General features: G+C 42.3%; 1 protein-coding gene across 9 annotated transcripts in view; it reads right to left on the bottom strand.

Annotated features, from left to right (window-relative positions):
* CACNA1C (calcium voltage-gated channel subunit alpha1 C) overlaps window positions 1-23,451 on the bottom strand; it is a 691,920-nt gene that overhangs the window by 149,445 nt on the left and 519,024 nt on the right. For all 9 annotated transcript variants that reach the window (XM_055143504.1, XM_055143509.1, XM_055143508.1 and 6 more), the window contains exons 10-11: window positions 12,479-12,569; window positions 5,650-5,676 (exon numbers count right to left, since the gene is read on the bottom strand). In XM_055143504.1, the coding sequence (XP_054999479.1) occupies window positions 5,650-5,676; window positions 12,479-12,569 (118 nt within the window). The remainder of the gene's footprint in view (window positions 1-5,649; window positions 5,677-12,478; window positions 12,570-23,451) is intronic.

Genomic DNA, 23,451 nt, shown 5'->3' with positions numbered 1-23,451 from the left:
CCTGACTTAGAGCTGTCACAGGCTAGATAGTACCCGTTAAATCAGGCTGTTCCTGTGCATAGGAGAGTCACATGGATTTGGGTTGGGGTGGGGGTGGGGGTAATTACTATCCAGAGAAAGTATTTAAAGATAATTATACACCTCCCACTCTTCAAAATATAGCTTTCCTTGACAACTGGTTTCCTGGCAACGCTTCCTACTGTATAATAAATGTAATGGTTTATTAGAATGTGTAAATTTATTTGTGTGTTTACATATGCACGGAGGATATAGAAATTAAATGATAAAAAAGGGAGGAGAAATCTGCCTGCTATTCACATTCCCTTCATACTAACTGCGAAAATCATTTACTCTTGAAATAGAATTTTCCATATGCAGATAGAGGAGAGAAGAATGGATGAAGATATGTCTAATATACTTCTAAAACTTCCACATCCTGAGCCAGAGCAATAGTACAGTGGGTACGTTACTGCCTTATAACTGCCTTGCACACAGTTGTCCCGAGTTTGATCCCTGCCATCCCATATGGTCTCCTGAGCTTGCCAGGAGTGATTCCTGAGCACAGAGTCAGGAGTAACCTCTGAGCACTGCCATATATGTGCCCTCACCCACCCACACACAACAAAACCCTTCCAGACCCTTATGTTCCCATTGTAAATATTTGCACCTTCACCCTTTGGTCCATCTTAGCCCTTCTCAATATTGGGCTATCCTCTTTTCTTCCCATCTATAGAGACTGGCCCCCCATTTTCTAGGACCTTCCCTTTCTCTGTCTTACCTTTTTTACTTTATTTACTTTTCGTTTGTTTGTTTTGGGGCCATACACGGCTATTCTCAGGGATCACTCATGGCTCTGTGATCACTCCTAGAGAACTTGGGGACCATATAAACTGCCAGCATCTGAACCTGGGCCAGATGCATGCAAGGCAAGAGCCTTATCCACTGTACTATCTCTCCAGATTCTTTTATCTCATCTCCTTTTAAAGGCTCCTCTCAATTCCCTATACTTCTTCATGATAAATTTTATAAACAGCCTTGGAACTCTTGTCATATTTAGCATCTGCATTATACATTTTGAGTTAAAAATTCCAAAAAATCTTGATAACATACCTAGCATTTAAGTTTGCATGTGATATGTCTTTGCTATCCAGACCCCATATGGGTGATGCCGACCCCTAAGTAAGCAAGTAAGAAGCAACGCTTAGCAGTCCCAGTGCAGGTGCTTCCCAGAACATTCTGGTAGCCAGCAATGCTTCCTCCATGAAATGACTTCTCATTTCCTTGACCCATTCAGTATCTTTTATTGCTCCTGCCTCTTCAGCAAGGTCCTAATATCCTGCTGGAAAGGGATCATGCCTTAGACTTTGTTTTAGATCCCAACTATGTAGTGCAGTCCATATCAAACATTAAGATGGCCAGTTGGTAGAAAAAGAGTAGGTTGAGCAGATTGACTTTCCCTGATGAAGACAAGGCTAAGAGCCCTAGGACTCGAGTGACCCAGGGATCAGAAAAGTGTGAGGAGCAAATAGTGCTTCTAAATTATGTGCTTGGCAAACTATTGTGGACAGATACCAGAATAGTAAACAACATCAAAATGCCAGTGACTTTATATTCTTTCTAGTAGCTAGAAGCAAGTTTCTATTTTTTCTTTAGCAGAATTGAGAACAAGCAAGACAGGCATTTATAACATTTAATTCCTTTAAACATGAGTAACTTAAAAATGGACTCTTAGAGACTAGAGGAAAATTGTACATGTGCCATGTTGCTTATAGCATGGCAGAAGGGAACATTAGACACATTTTACTGAAAATTGGACAAGACAATCATCTTGATGACTCATAATCATCTTGCGAATTTAAGATAGAAAAATTCTAACAGGTTATCTGGTTAATCTCTTCAAGATGCAGAAGGCTTTCTGAATCATATGTTCCAAACCTGTTTAAGTCCTATTATGAACCACGAGCCTCAAATGTTCCCAAATTTCCTGTTGTAACTAATTACTTAAAGTGGAGATTTGGCTACCCAAGAGCAGAAAACTGCCCTATTATTCTATATTTATTAACTTGCTGAATTTTCCCCTAATTGCTCTGTTCTGATAGTTCTTGTGAAAAAACCCTGTGACTTTGTATATTAAGCACCAGTCTGATGCTCAAATTCTATTATTTCTCATTGTTTAACTGAGAGAATGATTAGGGATACTCTAATTATTTAAGTCAAATTTTAGTTTCTATGATGATGTAAAACATGGCCCACAATGTTTGCAAGGTTTTCCTGAGCTGGAAACTTTCCTGTACTAACATGCTCTTCTCATATATTTTATTTAACCTGGGCTCCCGCAATGAGACAGACAGAAGTGCAAAGATATGTTTTTCTTGCATCTGTAGAGAAAACCGGAGCAGCAGACAAAAATTTCCTGAGCTCCACTTTGATAACTTTGATGTCATTTTCAGTCCATTGCCAGCTTTTGATTTTGCTAAACAGAAAGCACAAGTGGGTGGTATCTGTGCAGACTCTTTAGGGCCATATTATTTGGTTGCAGTAGCCACCAAGCACCTCAGGCAATTGAGCATTTGAAACGTGGCCAAATCAGTATAAATAGAAATGTGAAGTAAGTGTAAAAGTACATACAAGGTGTCGAAGACTTAGTACAAAAAAACTAATTAAAAGACTTCGTTTCATACTTTTACTTTCTTGGTGTTAGTCCATGTTAAAATGTGTTTGAGATATACTGAATTAAAGAAAAGATATCAGATTTAATTTCACATTTCTTTTTACTCCTTTAAAATGGCTACAAGTATGTTTCAAAACATACATATGTGGGTGGCATTACATTTCTATTAAACAGTGCTCTCGTAGAACTATCTACTACAAGCCTAAGGCACAATCTCTGCAGAAGCGTTTTACATTCCTGGGCAGAAACTTTTCACAGATAGTACAGAGCTTAGCCAGATCCTGGGTATAGGTTCTAACTTGGACATACATGGCCTTGGACCTCTCAGTCTCAGTATACTCCAAAAATGGGTTTAATGATATCATTGGCCCAGTAATAAAAACTCTTTTGGATATACAAAGTTTGACCTCTCTATTTCTTTTTCCTTCTGTTTTATTTTTCTTTGGGCCACACTCAGTGGTGATCAGGGTTACACCTGGCTCTGCACTCAGGGATTACTCCCGGCGCCCAAGGAACCATATTGAACCCAGGTCAGCTATTTGCAAGGCAAGAGCCCTACCTACTATACTACTGCTCCCGCCTCTGCCCTCTGTATTTCCGCTGCATCTGCTCTCCTAGAGCTTGTTCTCCCCAGGGGTCAAATGTCTGCATCCTAGAACAAATCTACAAAGTAAACGTGTCCACACTGAACAGATATCCCAGAAGCTTAGGGAGACCACTCACTGTCCTGTCCCTTTATGTTTTCAAAAGCACCAGTTAGACCACAGATCTCTGAATAAAGCAGTGCTTCCAGCATCTACTGGTAATGTCTCATATTGTGTTCACTTACTTATTCATTCACTCAGTTCTTCACTTACAAGGCACTCATTTGTATGCAATGAGAATGATAGTTTGGAAATATTTTCAAATGTATTTTTATATAAATGTGCTCTGATTTTTGTTGGGGTTTAGGAGCTGTCAGAAGCACAAAATGCTTTTCCAGTTTGGGCTGTCAAATTAGATTTGTTGCTTAAGTTTGTTACTTGTGTGTCCTATTGTCATATTGCCTTAAAGAGCCAAAACTACTTACTCATTTAGGCACTGATTTCCTCAGAAAAATACTTATTAAATTCCTGTTTAGTCCCAGGCACTTCTCCAGATGTTGGAATAAAGGATCAAAACCCAAACTTTGTCAAGAGAAAAAGGACTTTTAAAAGCATTTCTAGAGCTCTCTTTTGTGAAGTAAAGTCTGGACCTGGTGGACATTCTCTAGTTTTTTTTTTTATCTAAAGGAAGGAGGTCTTGGTTTCCTAGACAGAGGGAGTGGAGTAAAGCTACATGTTCCAGTCCCAGTGGAACTCAGGTGGGTAGGAAGGAGGTGTCAGAAGCATAGGATAGTAAGACTCCAGCATCTTGATGTTCTTGGGATTTGGAGGTGTGCCACATCCAGCAGTGGTCAGGTTTTATTCCTGCATCTGTGCTCAGGAGTCTCTTCAGGCAATGCTTGGAGGACCAACCATATGTAGTTCCAAGGACGGAACTTGGGATGGTCACATGCAAGGCAAGCACCATACCCATTGTACTATCTTTCTAACCCACCAATACCTTGATTTTATTCTTAGTTTCTGAGTGCCAATTCTTAAAGGCTTTAAGACGGTTGCTCAGATAGTCATGGGGAGGCACAGTGACACTCTGTGGATATGGGGGGTCTTCAGGTATGTGGGAGAATGTCTGTGTTTGTTTTGGATCTCTGTCTCAGCTGGCACAGAGACAGTGATGGGAAGCAGGTAGACAAGCAAGCCTGCCGTAGTCCTACGCAACATTACAGATCATTCTGGCGTGTGATGACCTGAAAATGCCCATGTACTCAGGTGAGTTATGGAGCTGCTAGTGACAGTGGACAAAATTGTTCTGGGGTCAGAGAGCAGAAGTATAGATTTCAAGATCAGAGGCAAAGGGTAGGAGCCCATAGACTCCTATGGCGGATTTCCAAACCAGGTAGACTTGCCACAACTTAGAAGGCACCCATAGTTTTGCAAAGACAGAGGACACAGGACGGTTCTAGGACCAGCCCTCACCAGATCCTATTTTCCTATTTTCTCAAGGTCTCTCCCCAGCCCTATTCCCTACCCCTACACCCTCACTCCACCCTATGCATCTAGTTCCATCCTGGAGCAGAGCTGGGGTAAACAAATATGTAGTCCAAACATTTTACCTGAAGGAACTATTCACAATGCAGCACTGGGTTATAGTTTCCCAGCTGGACTAAGATTTATTGTTTGTTATTTATGCTCGGCTACATAGTAGGTAAGAGCAGGGAAGAAAGATCAGATCAATTATGAAATAAAAGGTGCTAAAACCAATATGTTTTAGCACCTACAATTTTATGGAAGTTAATTCACATTTTCACTACAAACATCCATGTATTTACTTATTCAGCACACATACAAACAGCCTACCCCTGAATAGGCACTTAGTTTGAGTTTCTGAAAATAAAACCTTAGAGGTACACTGATCCAATGTAGTAGAAACAGGGCATGAGCCAATAATTGGAGACATGTTGTAAGTGCTGTAGTAAACATTCACATTTTATCTCTTTTCACTGAACTTTATCTTTTCAGAGAAGGAGAATGATCAGATTCCACAATCTCTGAGAAGTATCTGCCTGATTTTACCCAGGACACTTTTGTTTGTTTGTTTGTTATGGGGGGGTCATAGCCAGTGCTGCTCAGGGATTATCCATGGCACTTGTCAGGGGACCCTATGGGATGCTGGGGATTGAACCCAAGTCAGCCACTTGCAAGGCAAAGGCCGTATCTCCTGCACTGTTGCTCTAACCCCACCTCTTCAGCAAAGACACAATAATTTCTCCTGTAGAAGAGCAGCCTTCTCTTTACTGCCCCTCCTGGAGGCTGTTACCTCTATCCCTCTACAGGGGAACTGGAATTGAGCTGGGGGTGGAGGTGGACAAAGCGGGCAGAAGCATGCAGGTCACTTACCTGAACTTGGATTTCGAGATTCGGTGACTGAAACAGAAAAAGGGAGGGGAGTGTTACCAAATGATACGCACACTTTTTCCCATCATTTAACAGTCCCAGAGAAACTTCTGGTCTGAGTGACAATGCCTGAGTCTGGGGAGATATGTGGAGGGTATCAGAACAATTTCGGAGAGAGGACCTCTCCTAGTAAACTGGCGTACAGATGTGGAGACTGAGAGCTGGTCCAATGGACACACAATCTACATGTCTAGTATCTTTGAAACAAAGACAAAACCCTTGGAGAGGAGAGTGCTTGTTCTCAGCCCTGCAGATCCCAGGGTGCTAGGATGCTAGGAATGCTGCCCTTCGAGAAGGGAGGAGAAGGAGAAGAAAGCCTTTTCTGAGGATATGAGACTCTTGCCAGCCAGAACTCAAAGACAGGAGTCCCCACTACTGCCTCAACAGGGGCTAGCCCATGCCTAGGAAGGAAGTGAGAATAAACAGGAGGAGCTTGCTAGAACCTAAGAGGTCACAACAAGTATCACTCAAGGGCTGCAATCTGGGCTAAAACAGTCCCCATGCTGACAGTCCTGTGCAGTCCAAAGACCTGGGGACTTTGGGGCTAGAAGCACAAAAGCACTGGCAGGTGTGCTGGGGACCAACTTAGGTCATTTTATGGGACTATGGATCCACTGAAAGGTAGAACCTTTCAGAAGGTTTCTTAGTTCATATAGGAGGTCCTAGAGGAATCTGAGGGAGAAGTAAAGCAGAAAGGAAAAGAGAGGGAGGGAGAGGGAGAGAGACAGAGACAGAGACAAATAGGAGAGAGACAGAGAGAAAGCATTGAGAGGGAGAAAGAGACAGAAATAAAGGAATAGAGGGAGAGAGAGCCAGAGAGAGAGGAGAGAGACAAAGGGAGACAGATAGAGAAAGGATAGAGAGGGAGAGAGGGAAACAGACAGGAGAATGTAAGCATTGAGACAAAAATCACCGAGGTAACATCCAAATGTTCGTTGACATGAAGTAGAGAGGTTGCAGGTGGCCCCAATTCAATACACATGTAATAAGCAGAAAGGCTGGAAGCTGACCAGACATGGGCAAAGCAGGGAGCAGAGACCAGAGCAAAGCATGAAGAAAACAGGAGAGGAGAGGAGAGTTGGGGAGGCATCTGCCACAAGCCCATGCTGTCCCAGCTCTGTGAAAAGCCAGCTCTGTCACAGAGCAAGAAAACAACCCCTCTCGTTATTTTTTTATTAAAAAAATTAAACCAGAAGATGTGACAGGTGGCAAAGCCATCAAGCATGAGATAATTATATCTCTGGGGCACGGAGAATCTGAGCCAAGTGCCTTTACTGTTCGAAACCGCTAGCTAATAACCTTTTCCCACCCCCAAAGACTGCCTGCTCGGGCTGGAGGCTTTAATCACATGTTAACAAAGCGTGTGGGAAGGGGACCGGGAGCCAAGGGCAGCGTTTTTATTTAGAGCCTCTGTTTAATGGGGGAAACTAATGTTTTCCAGCTGATAATTGGGTGATAGGGAATCCGGGGCTCTAACTCCTCCAGCAGGGCCTTGCTGAACTTGGGGTTTTCTGGGGTCTCCCTAGGGTTGGAGAGTTAAACACAAGCCTAAGTGATGGCTTGAAGTCACCATCCTCGTGACTCTGTTTACCAAGCACGTCCTGGCTCCAAGCCTTCTCTCAGATGTGTCTGCAATTCTCTCTGGGTGCCTTTCAAGGCAGATCAAGGCTCTGCCCTCCCTTCTCTCTCCCAGTCCAAGCACGCCCCGATGAGGGAACAAAAAACTAGTGTTTGTATCTCCCCAGAAAATGATTCTGGGGCGTGGGCACCAGGGAGGATCAAGGTTGGAAATGAAATCCTGGTTTCAGCTATGGGTCTTCCCTTGGCATTCCAGCACATTCCAAAAAAAGAGGAAATAGGGCAGGTCTTTATTTTCAGCTTAGTTACAAATCCTGATCCATAACCCCAGACACAACACTTCAAGACTGACTTTTGTTGTTGTTGCTGTTCTCAGGCAATAAAAAATATAATTTTAGGCTCCATGAGTCTGAAACGTGCATCCCATTTAAAACATCTATTATGCAAGCACCCACAAGTGGCATGTGTCTGGAGACAAAAAACACAGCTCTCAGAGAGCTGAGGTTAGAACTCAGTGAGTTCTGCATGCCTTGATTCCACCATTCTTCTTGATACAGGTGGGGGTCAAATTCAGGAACCCACTTAATCAAAATGACGGATCTCATTGCTTGGCAACCTTTCACCTCTTGGAAGGTCTCACTCTGCACTGTGTGAGTAAGTGAGCTGGGGCAGGTGGGTAATTAAGGCACCATTCCGTGCCATGGGAGGGTAATGCTTCTTCCAGTTGGTTTGCACACCTGTTCTAAGTCCTATAAGCCCTCAGTAGTGACCTCAAGATTCTTCATGCCTCTGTGAAGAATCTATGCTATCTATGCTTTCTACGCTATCCTAATTTACCCTACTTAATCCATCCTATCCAATCCTATCCTGTCCTAATTTACCGACCCTACCCTTCCCTACCCTTCCTTCTCCTACCCTGCCCTTCCCTGCCCTATGTTAGTCTACCCTACTCATTCCTACCTACCCCACTTCACCACCCCCACTCTATCCTAATCTACCTACTCTACCTACCCTACCATTTTCTACCCTATCTTACCTAATCTAGGATAACCTACTCTACCTCACCCCATCTCTCCCTACCTATCTCACCCCATACTATCTTACTCTGCCTCACCTCCCCCTACCTATCTTGCCTCATATTGTGTATTGAAAGTCTTCCCCCTCTTTCCTCATAGAAGTGTTTTCTTCCTGGAAGAATTCACTCCCAGATTTTCATCTTATGCCTTTTCATTGGTTTCTATGTAGCTTTCAAGATTGCCTGGTTTTGACTCTGATAAAATAAAACAAGGCATCACTTGGCAGTGGCTTTGTATTATCCACTGTTTTCCTCTGCCTTCCTTGGCCTCACCTCTTGAGTGAGAGCCCTGTGCTGGCTTTCTACCATTGCTCCTTCACTTAGACCCTACCTCCCACATTCAGGGAGCCCTAAATTCCTACTGGCTTGAGCTCTAGAATGCAGAAAGAACCGATCTCCTTGCTCCTGATCTCCTGAGTTGCCATCATGCCACAAGTAGGTGGTGCTATTGGGACCACCTCCCACTTCTGCCTACTTCCCTCAGGGCCACCCTTCTATCCATTCTTTTCTGAACAGCGAAGTGATCGGCCAAGAATGTATCATAAATGAAATAAACATCCCCATCCAGAGTCAGTTTCCTGACTTCTCAAGCTTAATGACTTCCTATACTCTTTCAGTGATGATCGAGATTGTTCTGTAGTGTATGAGGTTCTGTCCATATCCAACCTCTCCTCCCTGCCCCTTTTATCCACCTAGATGGCAGGACTGGTATTCTTTAAGTTCTACAAAAAGGGTTTGAAACCCTCTTGTTCTGTTTGCAATATTCTTCCTTACTCTTCACCTCAACAATATATATTCAATCCAGTTGCTGGCTTAATTTCACTCTACATAAAAGCTTCTCCTAACCCACCAGTCTAAACTGAGTCCGTCCTTCTGTTACCAACCTAATATTATAGCTAGTCTTCCCTCTTCATAGATATACCAATTATTAACTATTTACTTATAGGATGAGATGGCTGTGATTTGCTCTCTGCTATCCAGCACCATTGCCTGGTACCAAGGAGGCATGGTGTTGACTGAGAGTAGAAATGGCTTTCCCTTGCATGTCCCTATCCCTCTTCCGATAGTGCTGTTGTGTGTTTCCCTCAACCTTCTTTGTTCCCTATTTCTGTGTGGGCCTGATTCCTGTGGTCCAGTCTTTGCCATTCCCCCGTGAACCATCCTCATCCCATAACTATCCTTATCCCATAGAGACAGCAAAGACTCTAAAACTGGTAATCTCGTATGTGCTGATATATCCTTCTCTAGCATCTCCGATTCCCATATCCTGTTAAACATCAGGGCCCAACTGGACATGCAGAGCTCCTCCAATTGGGACCTTGCTTCAATTCTAGCTCAGCATCCTTATCATTTCCTATCTTCAGCTTCAATGGCTAGTGGCTCCTTCCTCTTCATCTTCCCTACCCAGCTACCTCCTCCCCATCCAAATATTCCATTGCAATTATTTTCCCTCTGATCCTTTTCATGTACCACTCTTGTTAGGTCTTCATTTTTATATATTGCCCTCACAGTGATTGATGATCATCATCTAACTACACATATCTATTAACTCAGCTTTTAAAATGCTAGCCTTTCACTGTCTTGCTACCACACTCAGCCCCCAGCTTATTTGGTCTGAGCACTATTTCTCCAACCAGAATGCATCCTAACCTACCACTGTCTGAAACAGAGCAAAAGCTGGGGGACTGAGTAGTGGGGAAAAAAACAGAACTTAAATTATTTATTTTGGTTTTTATATTGGAACTGGAGCGATAGCACAGCGGGTAGGGCGTTTGACTTGCACGCAGCCAACCCGGGTTCGATTTCTCCGTCCCTCTTAAAGAACCTGGCAAACTACCGAGAGCATCCCACCTGCACAGCAGAGCCTGGCAAGCTACCCATGGAATATTTGATATGCCCAAAACAGTAACAACAAGTCTCACAATGAGACGTTACTGGTGCCCGCTCAAGCAAATAATAAACAATGGGATGGCAGTGCTACAGTGCTACAGTGGTTTTTATACAAAACCTGGTGGTACTTATGGGCTATCTGTGGTTTAGTGCTCAGGAGTCACTTCTGGTGATGCTTGGAGATGTTGGAGATAAAATCCTGGGTCTTGGGCATGGAAAGCACGTACCAGAGCCCATTAAGCTTTGGGCTTAATTTTAATTTTAAAATTAACCTGGTTAATTTTGAATATAATAAATAATATAATAACAACAATAATATATTATGTTATGCACTTATCATACATGTAATACATGTATGTAATAGCTACATCATACATTACCCATCATACATTTACATTATATACAATATAATAATATAATAACATTTAATAAAATGTTAATTTCAGTAATTAACAATTCCTAATTAAGGGGTTAATCTTAATTTTCTTTGGCCCATGAAGTTTTAAAGTTCATAGGATAATTATGGTGTGGAGATTAGGTATTTTACATGTGCATTGTGGGTACCTAAGTGTGGACATTCATGGAGATAACAGAGAACATTTCTACAGGGCTCTAAAAGCAAGGAAATGCCAGATACATGCAAGATGCCAGTTTCCCTCTACATGGCATAATTGCATTCTCCAACAGAGCTTCCAGGCTGGAAAACACTCTGGTAACTGCCCACCTCCCCAAGTCTCTCCTGGTCAACAATTTGAGCCAAGTCCAAAAGTCAATACCGAGTCCTAGATTATCTTCTTTCCAACCATCCTCTTCATGTCAAAACAACAGAAAAACCTAGAATGATGCCCCTGAAAGCTTGCCATCCACCTCTCCCCAGCGTGGCTGTCTGGGGCACACTTCCAGAAATGCGAGCTCTTGTTTTGTATAGTTCCAGAAGAAAGGAAGAGAAAAAGAGGGACTGCTGCTTAAAATTGTAATTAGCCCCATATTTTAACAGCATTTTGACAATAATTGCTTTCCAACAATGCTGAGAGATCTGTGGTACAGACTCCCTGGTGCCACTGTCAGAGTGAATGATATCAAAGGCCCCACATCCCCCAGCAGACAGAAGTTATGAGGGTGGATCAGCTCCTGAGTCTGGTTTTGCCTTCTCCTGTGACTCGGAGGACTTCTCCATGCTGGCCACTCTTGATTCAGAGGCATCTCCTGTCAACCTTTGCATTTCAGGGCTATTTAGAAACTCACTGTATATAGGACTGCTGTTACTTAGGGGTTTGCAGCTCCCAAACCTCCAAGGCAAAAGGAAAAACAATTCCCAAATCCCTAAGGCCAGAGGCCTCATTTTCAAGGTCAATGTGACTCTAGTAGAACACGGTGTTCGTCTTTGGACTTGGCATTCCAGATCCCGGAAGTAACAAAGCCAAAAGTTTGAATATTTTTAACCAGTTTTTTTTCTTCTATTTTTTTTTTCTTAAGGGAAAGATCCCCAGGGACATCTCATCCCCTTTTTAAAAATTGGATGGAATGGGTGATTGTGATCATTTCTATGGAAATATGCCTTTTGACACTGGCTCAGTCTGAGGCCAAAGTCCTTGAACTAGCTCAATCTGAGGCCAAAGTCAGCTCACAGAGCCAGGAAAGGGAGGACATGAATGCTTGAATGCTCTGTTGGAGATATGGAACCGCATGCATTTCTCATTACTCAGGTTTGCATTTCAGGTCCCTCAGTTTCCCTTCCCTACATGAAGAACAAACTCAAAATCGCAGATAAGGACCAACATGTTCGTCATCTCCAGTGCATATTCTTACCTGTTTGCTTTCCTTCCAGGTCACATTAATCAGAATGGAAATGATAGTTAGCAGAACCCAATTACACTAACACAACTCACTTATGGGAAAGGGGGTGAGATGGGCTGGGAAGAAACAGACTTCAGAGTCACCCCCTCCCTGTTTTTTTCTCTGATAGGATGGAAGGGGCTCAAAATCCCGAGATGCAAACCTCACAGAAGTGCATAATTGAAGAACAACCTCAACTGAAGGCTCCCCCCAACCCCTACTCCACCCAGGGCCTCCCTCTTACTCAAACAGGCCACTCCCTGAGGTTGATTTCTCACTGTAGGCTCTGTTCTCTGCCCTCCCAGCGATGACAATCCAGCCCATTCTTACTCCTGCTTCCCTGCCTGCACCCCTGGAACAGCCCCACCCCGGGGCTTGCCCATGCCTACTCACGCCAGCCTGGCCCCACAGTTTTCTCCCTCGATGTCACCTCCAGCCACATTCTCAGTGTTGACCGATTCCGTCTCACTTGTGGGCATGCTCACTGCAAGGCATTGTGGGCAGGGAGAAAAGGGAGAGAGGCATTAGATTATAACAACATACCCAATCAAGACTAAATGCTATGTGGGTGGATAGGGTCTAAGTAGTAGCTGATGGTAGGAACCAGGGAACTGCTGGGAGGATGTTGAGGCACTGCCCTGGCCAGGTTTGTGAGTTCCTTGACCGGCATGTCTGCTGTTTACCTAGGTTAAAGTCGTGCTAATAAAACACTAGACTCATAGGTATTAGGGGAAAATCTAGGACAACCCGGCGATTGAAGTGATGGGAGGCATCCAGAGATGCTAAATCCTGACTCTTCTCTACCCTCATTGCTAAGGCCTTGGAAAGTTGAGTGAGTATTCCATGTATCTGCTACTTTTGAGAAGAGCTTCCATGGTGTTTGAAAATTCCCCTTATTCCTTTAAGCACGCCCATTCTAAGGGACTCAACCTCCAAGATCAGCATCCAAGTCAGCTGAAGAAAGGACATTTTCTTTTCCATGAACTACTAGAACTACTACTAGAACTACTATTTGGATAACTGCCTCTGCCTATAGCACACTTGAGTCCTGAGTCCGTTACAAATAGGACTATACCTGAAATAGAGAACTGGAGATGAATGTTTATGGCCAGGATCACACCCTAAGTTTTAAATAAGCACAGCAGAAAATCAAGAACAAGGGGCTTAAATGGACGATCTGCCCAATTAAGTTTAAAGTGGCCTGAAGATAAACCGCAAAAACTATAATACCCGCCTTTTTTTTTTTGCCTCACCCAGCTGAACACAGGGATTACTCCTGGATCTGCACTCTGGGATCACTCCTGGTGGGCTCAGGAGAACATATGGTGTGCTGGGTGGGCTACATGCAAGATAAATGCCCTACTTACTGTATTTTAACTCTGTCCCCACACCCCATATAATTTCCCTTCTATTGAAGTCAACCTGCTTAATCATGTTCCCATCTCCTCCCAAGATACATGAGCTGAATTTCCTTAGTCATGGGTGTTTTCTTAAGCTGAGACCCAGCTTGGTGGCTTAGAATAAGTCACTGTTTTATTATTTTTAATTAGAATATCCTTTCAGCATGTCAACAAAGACTTCTTTATTTTTGCCAACCCTGGTTCTTCAGAGTGTCCCTTACAGTGTCAAACCTATCTCAGTTCTTGCATAATGGAACTTCTATTTCTGTTGAGAAACTCACTAGCCCTCAGCAGCCACAGACTATAATTAGTGAGGGTATGGCATGAGGCAATGTGACACCAATAGGACTATAACAGATCTGGACAATACTTCTACCACTTGGATGAGACCACTTGGTGTTAATAGATGAGGATTTTTTTCCAGTTTTTTTTTCTTTTGGATGAAGTAAGCTGGGTTGTCAAGAATAGATTCAGGAACATGGAAGATGTGAATAGAAAACCCATGGCTTCCCAGATGTTTGCTGTGCATGAGGAAAGTCTCCACCCAACGCTCCTTTTCAATGCACAAAAATATATCATTTCAAAGATGCTTGGAACTGTGTGAAATTTTAGACATTTTGCAACTCGAACTTGTCTCCTTTACTTCCAGGGAAAGGAAAGAGAGGTCTTGGGAAGGGACAAGATCTGATGTTCAAGATCATGCAATGTGTCTAGGTAGGTTCTGGATTGGACTACAATGTTACAGCTCTGCACTATGTCAACTTTTCTGCACCCTTATTAGTCAACTCCCTTAAACTCTAAAATGAGATACAGTTATTACAGGAATTATGAATTAGGAATATCAGAGGAGGGTGGTTAATAACCAAATGGTGGTACTGGATTTTGTGGCATTCACTTTCCTTTTGAAGCCCAAGTTGAGGGAATTGCTAAGTGAGAACAGACTCGGGTGGTTTTATTACTGAGGACTATAAAGAGAGACCACAAGGTTTCTTGCTTCAGTCACTCTGAGCAAATATCCATAAAATTGAAAAGCTTGGCATCTTTTGATCTAACTTCATCTATGATATAAGTTTACTTTAATTCTTCAAGAATTGTTATTTACAAAGCCGAGCTGTGTATAAACAGTTATCTGACATTTTGCTCCCAGAGAGCCCCTTATGTGCTAGCGGAATGATATGATGGTACTTGTGGCGCTAGGCATGGAAATACAATCAAATTAGGAGTTAGACATTAGTTGGAAACTTATTGCCTTTTAAATCAAGCCACTGTCAGCAAGAACATCTAGTTGGCATTTATAGCAATTTTATTCTTGATTGGCACTTCTCGAAGGAGAAGTTCCAACAAGGAGTAGCAGTTGCTGATTGTCATGTCTGCTGACATAATCATGTGAAGTTATGATAAGGCACATAGCTTACTGTGGAATAGGTTACTATTCTCTCTCTCTCTCACACACACACACATATTCAACACATAGCATCATAGCCACCAAGATAGTACCCTACCATCTAATTTGGTATGTACTATTACACATTTACACACATAGAGCACAGGGGAACATTACCATGGGTTTCTGTGGAGTGACTAAACCAAGAAAACTTCCCTTTCTTCTGATCAAGCAAGCCCGCTGGAGTGCCTCCTTTCATAGACAAGATGGTCAGTGTCAACAACCAGGAACAAGACATCAATAGAGAGCATGCAGTCAGCCATGGGCAAAAGAAAGAAACAAAGAACTCAGCTTTTACATAGAACAATCCATTTCCATCTCCAAAAATAAACTTAAAAATTATTAAAAAAACACAATGAACCCAAACATATAAGAAAACATAACAAAACAGAACCAGAATCCCAACTCACATAAATTAACAACAAGAAACAAATAATGAACCATGGGGAGGAAGAATTATTCTCATAGAGGTGTATGTCTACGCTCACATATATGGTTAGTAACTTTGGGGAGAGGACATCCCAAAAGGAGCTGCTCCTGTCCCTGACGTCTCCTAAGAAAGGCATCCTCTTTAAGGGTTCAACATGGGTAACTGCTCACTATAAACTATAGCATTGGTGTCTTCCTGGACCCCAATCCAATGGTCTGGTAACCTTACCTCTTCCTCAGCTGTAGTGGATTCAAAGGCTCTCTCACTTGTACTCAGGTGAGGTCACTTGCAGGTAGTAAAGGAACCTATCAATCTAATGCTACTTTTGGTCAATCATTCAATTTGACCCAATAAACTCACTAACTGCCTCAGACATATATATATATATATATATATAAATGTGCATATATATGTACATACATATATTGTATATGGTGGACTGGAGCCATAGCACAGCGGGTAGAGTGTTTGCCTTACACACAGCCAACCCAGGTTTGATTCCTCCATCCCTCTCGGAGAGCCCAGCAAGCTATTGAGAGTATCACACCCGCACACAGAGCCTAGCAAGCTACCTGTGGCATATTCGATATGCCAAAAACAGTAACAACAAGTCTCAAAATGGAGATGTTACTGGTGCCTGCTAGAGCAAATAGATGAACAACGGAACAACAGTGCTACAGTACTACATATATTGCATGTTTAATCTATTTAAACTGGCAAAGAAGTTGCTAATTTGTTTTCTTTTATTCATTTATTTTGCGATACTGGGGATTAATCTCAGGAACTTGAATAGGCTAGGCATATGTTCTACCATTTAAACTCTTTTCATGCTAAATGCTTAAAAGTGGACTTTCAAAGTAGTTTGTACTTATGGAGAAAAATTCTGGAAGTCTATCTAGGTCCTAGACACCAGTTGAAAAAGAATAGTGTAAAGACAGCAATCACTAGAGGTGTCAGAGGGGCTAGTCTGTATTTTGCAATGGACACAGTGCTAAGTATTAGCTACATTAGCTAATTTTTGAGAAAGAGAGTCCCCCTTCCGAATCTCACTAGACTAAACTTTTAGCAGCATTTCCAGATCCATGCAGAATGTTGGGAATGAGTGATATGTTAGATAAGTCACATCTTACTATTGAAATGGGATGTATGCTGGTACTTATGAACAGAAGCCCCTATCCTGGTGAAGAATCAGAAGTAAGCCTCTCCGTTCCAGCCAAAGGCACAAAAGAGAGGGTCAATCCAAGGTGTAGATGCTTCTTTATTCTGTCCTCTTATTTTGGCACTCCAATAACATTCAATGAAAGTCCTGGATCACTGGCTGTTAGAATTCTCAAGACAGGTATTTGGTATGAAAGTGTCAGACTTATTTTTAACCCATGTAAGGAGTCATGTCTTATATACATTTATTTTTAAAATATAAACCTTAGAATAATCAAAAGCTTCATATCTCATAGCAGTGTTTTCACTTCTCAAAAATCCTATAGGAAAAAAATGCCTTGGCATTAAAGAGCTGAAATAAATGACTTGCTCAAGTTTCTCTTGGGAAAAGGTCTTAATTCAGAATGCTGACAGTCACTAATGTCATCCTCTCATAAAAGTGGACTTTCTATGGAGGTGAAAAGGGATTAACATCAAGCCACCAGCCTCCCCCATTCCTGACTGTTCAGTAATTGTAGTTGTCTGGGAGGATCAGAGCTTTGGTACTGTTATCTTTTATACAGAAATATCAGTCAGCTTTTGGCTTTGGCATCAACATCATCTCATCTTAGTTAATCTCAGGCAATAATTTTAAGATGATAGACCTAGGAACACTATGAGCATTTAACATCTAACTGGACTTGACTGGGGCTGGTTTTCATGTGGGCAAGGCTGCAGCCACCTATGTGAAGAGTGAATTTAAGAGCATCTAAATGATCTCCTTTTAAGTTGAACCGTGGTCCCTACTAGGTTTGCTCTTTGGGTAATATAGCTGAATGTTCCTTGTTAAAGTGAAAATATCTCAACTGGTAGGAGCAGTATATTGCATATTAGCACCATTAATATGTGATTGCTTATCCCATAAGGCACCTGAGGGCATAGCATGGATAGAAATGCAATTGGTATTCCACTACTCAGGTTTAGATGGCAGGATCATACTTGATTCTTTTAAATTTTTTTGGTGGGGGTGCTGAATTTGGGGGCCACTCCAGTGGTACACAGGGACTTCTAGTTCAGTGTTTGGGAGTTGCTCCTGCATCCTCATGGAACCTTGGAATACTGGGGATATAGCTAGGGTCTCCTGTGTGTAAATAAAACCATTACTTTGATTTATCTCCCCATCCCCTCATAATTTGTGGAGACCTCCCAAGCAGTGCTCAGAAGATATGGGTCTGCCTTTTAGCAATTCTCAGCTGAGAAGAGTCAGAGAGTGCAGTGCTGCTGACCCTAGTGGTGGTTGTGACCTTCAGGAAGTCACCCAGTAATGCTTAAAGGGTCATGTGGTGCCAGGGATAAAACTGAGGCCAATTGCATGCAATACAAGTGCCTTAATCCATATACTATCTTCCTGGTCTCTTCACAGTTGATTCTTTAAGAAGTTTGTTACTCTACAAAGATGGATTTGCACTTTTCCCTAGAGACTGAGAGCCCAAATGATTACCAATGAAGAATTATTACCCGTTGTATACTGGAGAGCTTCAACCACTCAGATGATGAACTGGATAGAAGGAAGGTGAAGAAAATTTGGTTTCTGTGTATACATTTTTCTGAGAGCAACCATGTGATGTGCTCAGAGGGGAACCTTGCTTTCATTTTCAGGCTATATCAGAATTATATACACTTTGAGTATGATATACCCATTCTATGGATATAGGAAGGTGAAGGAAGAAGAATCTTAAAGAAGAAGTCGCTTTCTGATTTTCTAATTTTTACTATTATAGATATGATGGATTAAATATGGTTATCTGGACTGTTATGCCCCCTGGCTATCACTGAGAAAATTCTAAAGAAAATAAATTTGTGTGTGTATGAAAAACTAGCTATAAAGTTATTCCTATATATCAAAGATTAGCTTCCTTTTTAGGTATTGTATATATTAATTATATTTTCCCTTGGTACTGTCTTTATATCTCTTCTATTAAAAATTTTTATTAAATCACCAAGAGATTAATTACATTTTAGTAATATCATCAATGGCTACAATGAATTGTAAAAATTACATCTTGGTAACAACTTATAATATCTTTAATTATTGCTTTCCACTCCTCAAAACATCTTCTTTATTAACAAGTCATGCTTGGCTGTTTTATAGTAGGACAATTTCTATATCTCAAGAGAAGTACATAATTATTATCAAACAGTAACCAACATTTCCTCCTAATTTGCTTGGACAACTGTTGTAAGGATTCTGTGGGTATTCTATCAAGCCATTTCTAATATGGGGCAATCTCCTAAAAGTGGAAATCACACAAATTATTCTCAGGAGAGGAGCATTAGATACATAAGTGATTGTGAATATTAGTATTCCTGGTATGTTTGTGTTCACAAATTCTCCGAGAGGTTTATTTACTAAAATTTAAGAGTTTCGCATGAAATGCCAGATAATGCTTGGAAAGCTACACAGATCAGCTGGCCAGTGTTTCTACAGGTGCAGTCATCTGAGGAAGAGTAGGCCCATAACACACCATCTTCCCTACAAAACTACCAAGTCTTTTCTGTCAGCACCTTATACTGTTTAAACCAAATCTCCAAGTGGTGAGTCAGCTCCTAGCAGTTACAGTATATGCAGAGTCCCATGTTTTTCAGAAAAAGAAATTAGATATTATTTAGTCATCATGATGCAAACATGATGCAATGCTTGCTTAAACTCACCCACAGGGACTAACATTTTTTAAAAGACTTCAGAAAGAATATTGGGACCTAGATTTGAGAGTGAGAGCATCCGTAGTGTTGTGATAGGAAAAATAATCACTAAGTCTACTTAGAAATCAACTTATGGAGGCCACAGTAGGCAAAGGAACACCTTCCTTTACTCTCTAATCCTCCTTCCTTCCCTGGAACTGGAAGGAGAAGCCTGGAGAACTAATTATATACAAAATACTTGGTTTTGCTTCTTATGCTTTTTTGTTTGTCTCAGATCTTTTTATGCATCATGACTGCTTGAGGGACATTAGATCAAAGCTCCACGTGAGGGAACAAGGGATGAAGCTGAATGGAGATGGAGAGATACTTATCTCTGAAATCTTTGGTTACCCAAAACCAATTTTGACATCAGTGCTGGAATGGGGTTTTGTAATGTCCTGTGGTGACTGTCAGCAGGGATGGCTGCCTTAGCTAAGAGAAATGCCAGATATTCATTCTGGAACTTGGCTGAGAAGCTCATTATCCAAGGTCAGAGAACTCATCAACTGCTGTTGATCCCTTATTTCCCTTTGTTGAAATATATATATGGGCCAGAGACCCCAGACAGTGTCTGGGGGTATCAGAAGCCAAAAAACTCTAGCATTTATCCCCTAACTGGAATTTTTCCAGCACCAGAGTGTATCATATGGAGCCAATGGACCAAAGGCTGAGTCAGTCAGGCTTCTGGAATTCAACTGCTCTTGAATAGAACTGAAGGACGCCATCTTGTTATTATTATTATTTGCACGAATGTGGTGATTAATATTCTTTTCCTCAAAGTACTAATCAGGGTGATGACTAATAAGCAAAAGGATTACTAATTTCCTACCTCACTGACTTCAATCTGAAATCTATCTGAAATCTCAAGTTCCTTGTAATCTGACTCACCCTCTCTCTGATGACTGCATATGGATCCTTAGGAATTCATTAGGTCCTAATTTGGGGAACTCAGAGCTCTGTTTCTGAGATAGAATCTTTAAAGAAGCAATTAACTTACAACGAGGTCACAAGAGTGGACTCTAATTCAATATGACTGTTGTCCTTATCAGAGGAAGAAATTTGGCCACTGACACTCACAGAAAAGGAAGACACAGAGAGGCGGAAAGATAGAGAGAGAGAAAGAGAGAGAGAGAGAGCTATCTACAAGTCAAGCATAAAGACTGGCTTTGGGAAGAAAGGTATCTGCAGTCACTCTAAGCTGACTTTGCATTTCCAGCACTCAGAGACAATACATTTCTGCAGTGATCTATCAAGGCAACCCCAACTGACTGACCAGAAGCAGACATCCCTCCCTTCTGCTCCTCCCTACAGATGACCTCTGCCCATCAGACTGTCCTACTCACATCCCCTTGAGTCTTCCGTATTTATTAGAATTTCTGAGTTTCAGCAGAGTGGATTAGGTATCTCACATTGTGGCACCCCTCTGGAGTGTCTGTCTAGTTCCCTCGAGATATTCCCCTGAACTATTCTGGGGACCAGGAAACTACAACCTTTGTTCAAGGAAAGCTTCTCTGGAACACGACACGCTGCTGCCGCTGGGATGTTAGCCAGCCTGCTGTCGCACTACCTGAGCAGAGCCGAGGCACGGTGGAATGTGTTGTGTGGCCTTCAAGTCAAAAATATTTTTCTAATTGGCCCTCTTAAGAAAAAGTGTGCTGACCTCTAAACAGCTCAAAGTCCATCCATCCCTGCAGGCCTCCTTCAAGCTCCTGAAGGAGTACCTTCTACCTACTGTCAATGAGTACCCATTTCTGAGCCGCGGGAACATGAGATTCTGTGGAAATTTTAAATAAAAACTTGGGCTCAGGCTCAGGGTGAGTGCAAAAGTCCTGGGTTTTATTCCCAGCACTACATTGATCCTCAATACGGAGCATCCCCTAAAGCCGTATTGGGGATGGCCCCAATACATATGGCCCCAAAACAAACAGAAACAAATCAAACAAAATTTGAGTACCAGTCTCCCTGAGCTGTGTAACCCTTGGAAAGTTTCTTTTCTTTTCTGGACCCAGGTTTCCTCGACTGCAGAAAAGAAGGTAATAATACAATTATTTTCAGAGCTTCTGGTGAGAATTAAGTAAAATTAATTTTTGTAAATTAACTTGATAAAGTGGTAAGTACTTTGGATATTTGCTAAATAAAGTTAACATGCCTTTTCCCCCTGATGTTTGCTATACCAATATTATATTTGCCTCCCTAATGAAATTATAGCTTTCTCAAAGCCAGAAAATTTATATAGAATTCTCTGGATTCCATTTCTTCCGCTCTTAGAGGCACTGGGTATAGAACCATAATAATAATAACCCTTTATTTCTTCCTCAAATTTTAAAGGTACCTCTCTATACTTCATATTTTGTAAGTTTGTCCTTTAGACACCCTCCATCTATCTGCCATGCGCTGGGCCCCAGGAGGCAGACAGGAATGGACAGGGGGTGGGGGGGAAGTTGGGGGTGTGCAATTCAGGACACCCAGGCCACTCTACTGAAGCACAGAGGTTCTAATGAAATGGACTTCACACTAGGTTGGCTAATGGGAAGCGCCACCTACTTAATAGGCTCAGGGGCTGGAGAGAGGCTGACACTCTCTCAAGCTCCTGTGACTGCCCGGAGGGTGGCTGAAGACTAGCTGCATCTTGCTGAAGAAAGGTCTGCTCAGAGGATGACCTCTGGATGGCCCCTCTCCCTGACCTGGGACAACTTCCCTCTCCCCACATTGTCCCTTTGGGCATGTGGCATCAACATCTCCTCCAGCACTACTGCCAGGTGCTGCACCATCCCTGGCTGATTTTCTTCAACCCTTACTGCATCTGTACTCACCTGTCTTGGAATCATTCCCCTTCTAAATGCTAGCTCGTCTCTCAGAAACCTGCCAGGGAGTAATATACCATTGGAGTAAAGGGGCCAGTCAATGACAGAGATGACTGGCACTGTGTCCAGGGCTGCCCAGGCTATCTCAGAAAACCCCCAGAATAGCTTTGCTCACATGCACCGATGAACTTCAGTTACTGGTGAAAACTGTGGATGGAAAGTATCACACCGGGGTTGCTTTAGACTCTTGAGGGAATGGAAAGAAACATCTGGTTGAGGTGAATGGCCCATGACTACCTTAGAAAATTAGTTCTTGGATACTTTTTTAACCAGTTGGTACATGAAACACATGTTCACCTGTAGTTTTAGGAGATAGCTGAAGGAGATAAATATATTGAACTCAAGAGTGAATTGAAGGTTTAAACTAAGGGAAAATGAGGGAGCAGAAAAGGAGAATATATTGAATTAGAGGGTGACTTGGAGGTTCCTTGTAAGGGAAAAAGAGGCAGTAGGAAAAGAGAAAAACATATTAGAGGGTGCAGAAGGGAAAGAGATGGTGAGAAAGAGAAGCAAGATGGCATCTCCCATGGCAACATGTCTGGGTAGAAAGGTCACAGAGGCAGGGACTGTCAGTCTCCAAACTTCCTCCTCGGAACTTCCTGCCCGTCCAGAGCCAATGTGACTTCTTCACATCAGCAATTAAAGCCTGGTAGATTGTAAGCCATCAGAAAGTAAATATAAAACAGAATTAAATATTAAGAAGCCCAACCAAGTAGCCTTATTAAAAAGGCACAATATAATCCTGGTGTGCCACTACAATAATTATTATTACTGCCATAAACTTGGAGGTGGCATGAATGCCTGCCCTTGATCTGCAGCCATAATCCAAAGAGGAAAACCAGGGTTGTTGTGCTCTCAGCAGGTCATAAAACTCCGGCGCTCAAGCAGAAAATTTCTCTGTACAATTATAGCACCATTGGGCCACTTCAGTTCTTCCTGGGGGTTCAGGGCAGGTGAGCAGCGTAGGAAGAAGAGGAACAGGAAGTTCAGCTGTATCCATCAAGCTCCTGGTCCTTGGCACCTGCACTTTTCCCTGAGCACCCCACTTCCCTACCTTCAGTCAAGATGATGGGGCAACAGGGAACATGTTCAGTGCCTTGGGACATCTAATCACACAAGATACCTGCAGTGGACAGGGATCTTCTAAACACAAATGAGGGCAGCTTTCCCGTGCAGGACTCCTTTAAAAACCCTATTCCTTTAGGTTGGAGAGAGAACACGACTATAGCTTGGCAGGATAAAATGCTCATGCAAGGGACCATATGAATGGAACCATTTATATAGTTCAATGTCAAAAGGGACGAACAAAATTTAGCTGGGCCCCAGCCCCTCCAACCCATCATCCCTTC

This window comes from Sorex araneus, chromosome 6 (assembly GCF_027595985.1).
Source record: "Sorex araneus isolate mSorAra2 chromosome 6, mSorAra2.pri, whole genome shotgun sequence".
Lineage (NCBI taxonomy): Eukaryota > Metazoa > Chordata > Mammalia > Eulipotyphla > Soricidae > Sorex > Sorex araneus.
The sequence above is the reverse complement of the archived record's forward strand: the minus strand, read 5'-3'. Positions and strand labels throughout refer to the sequence as shown.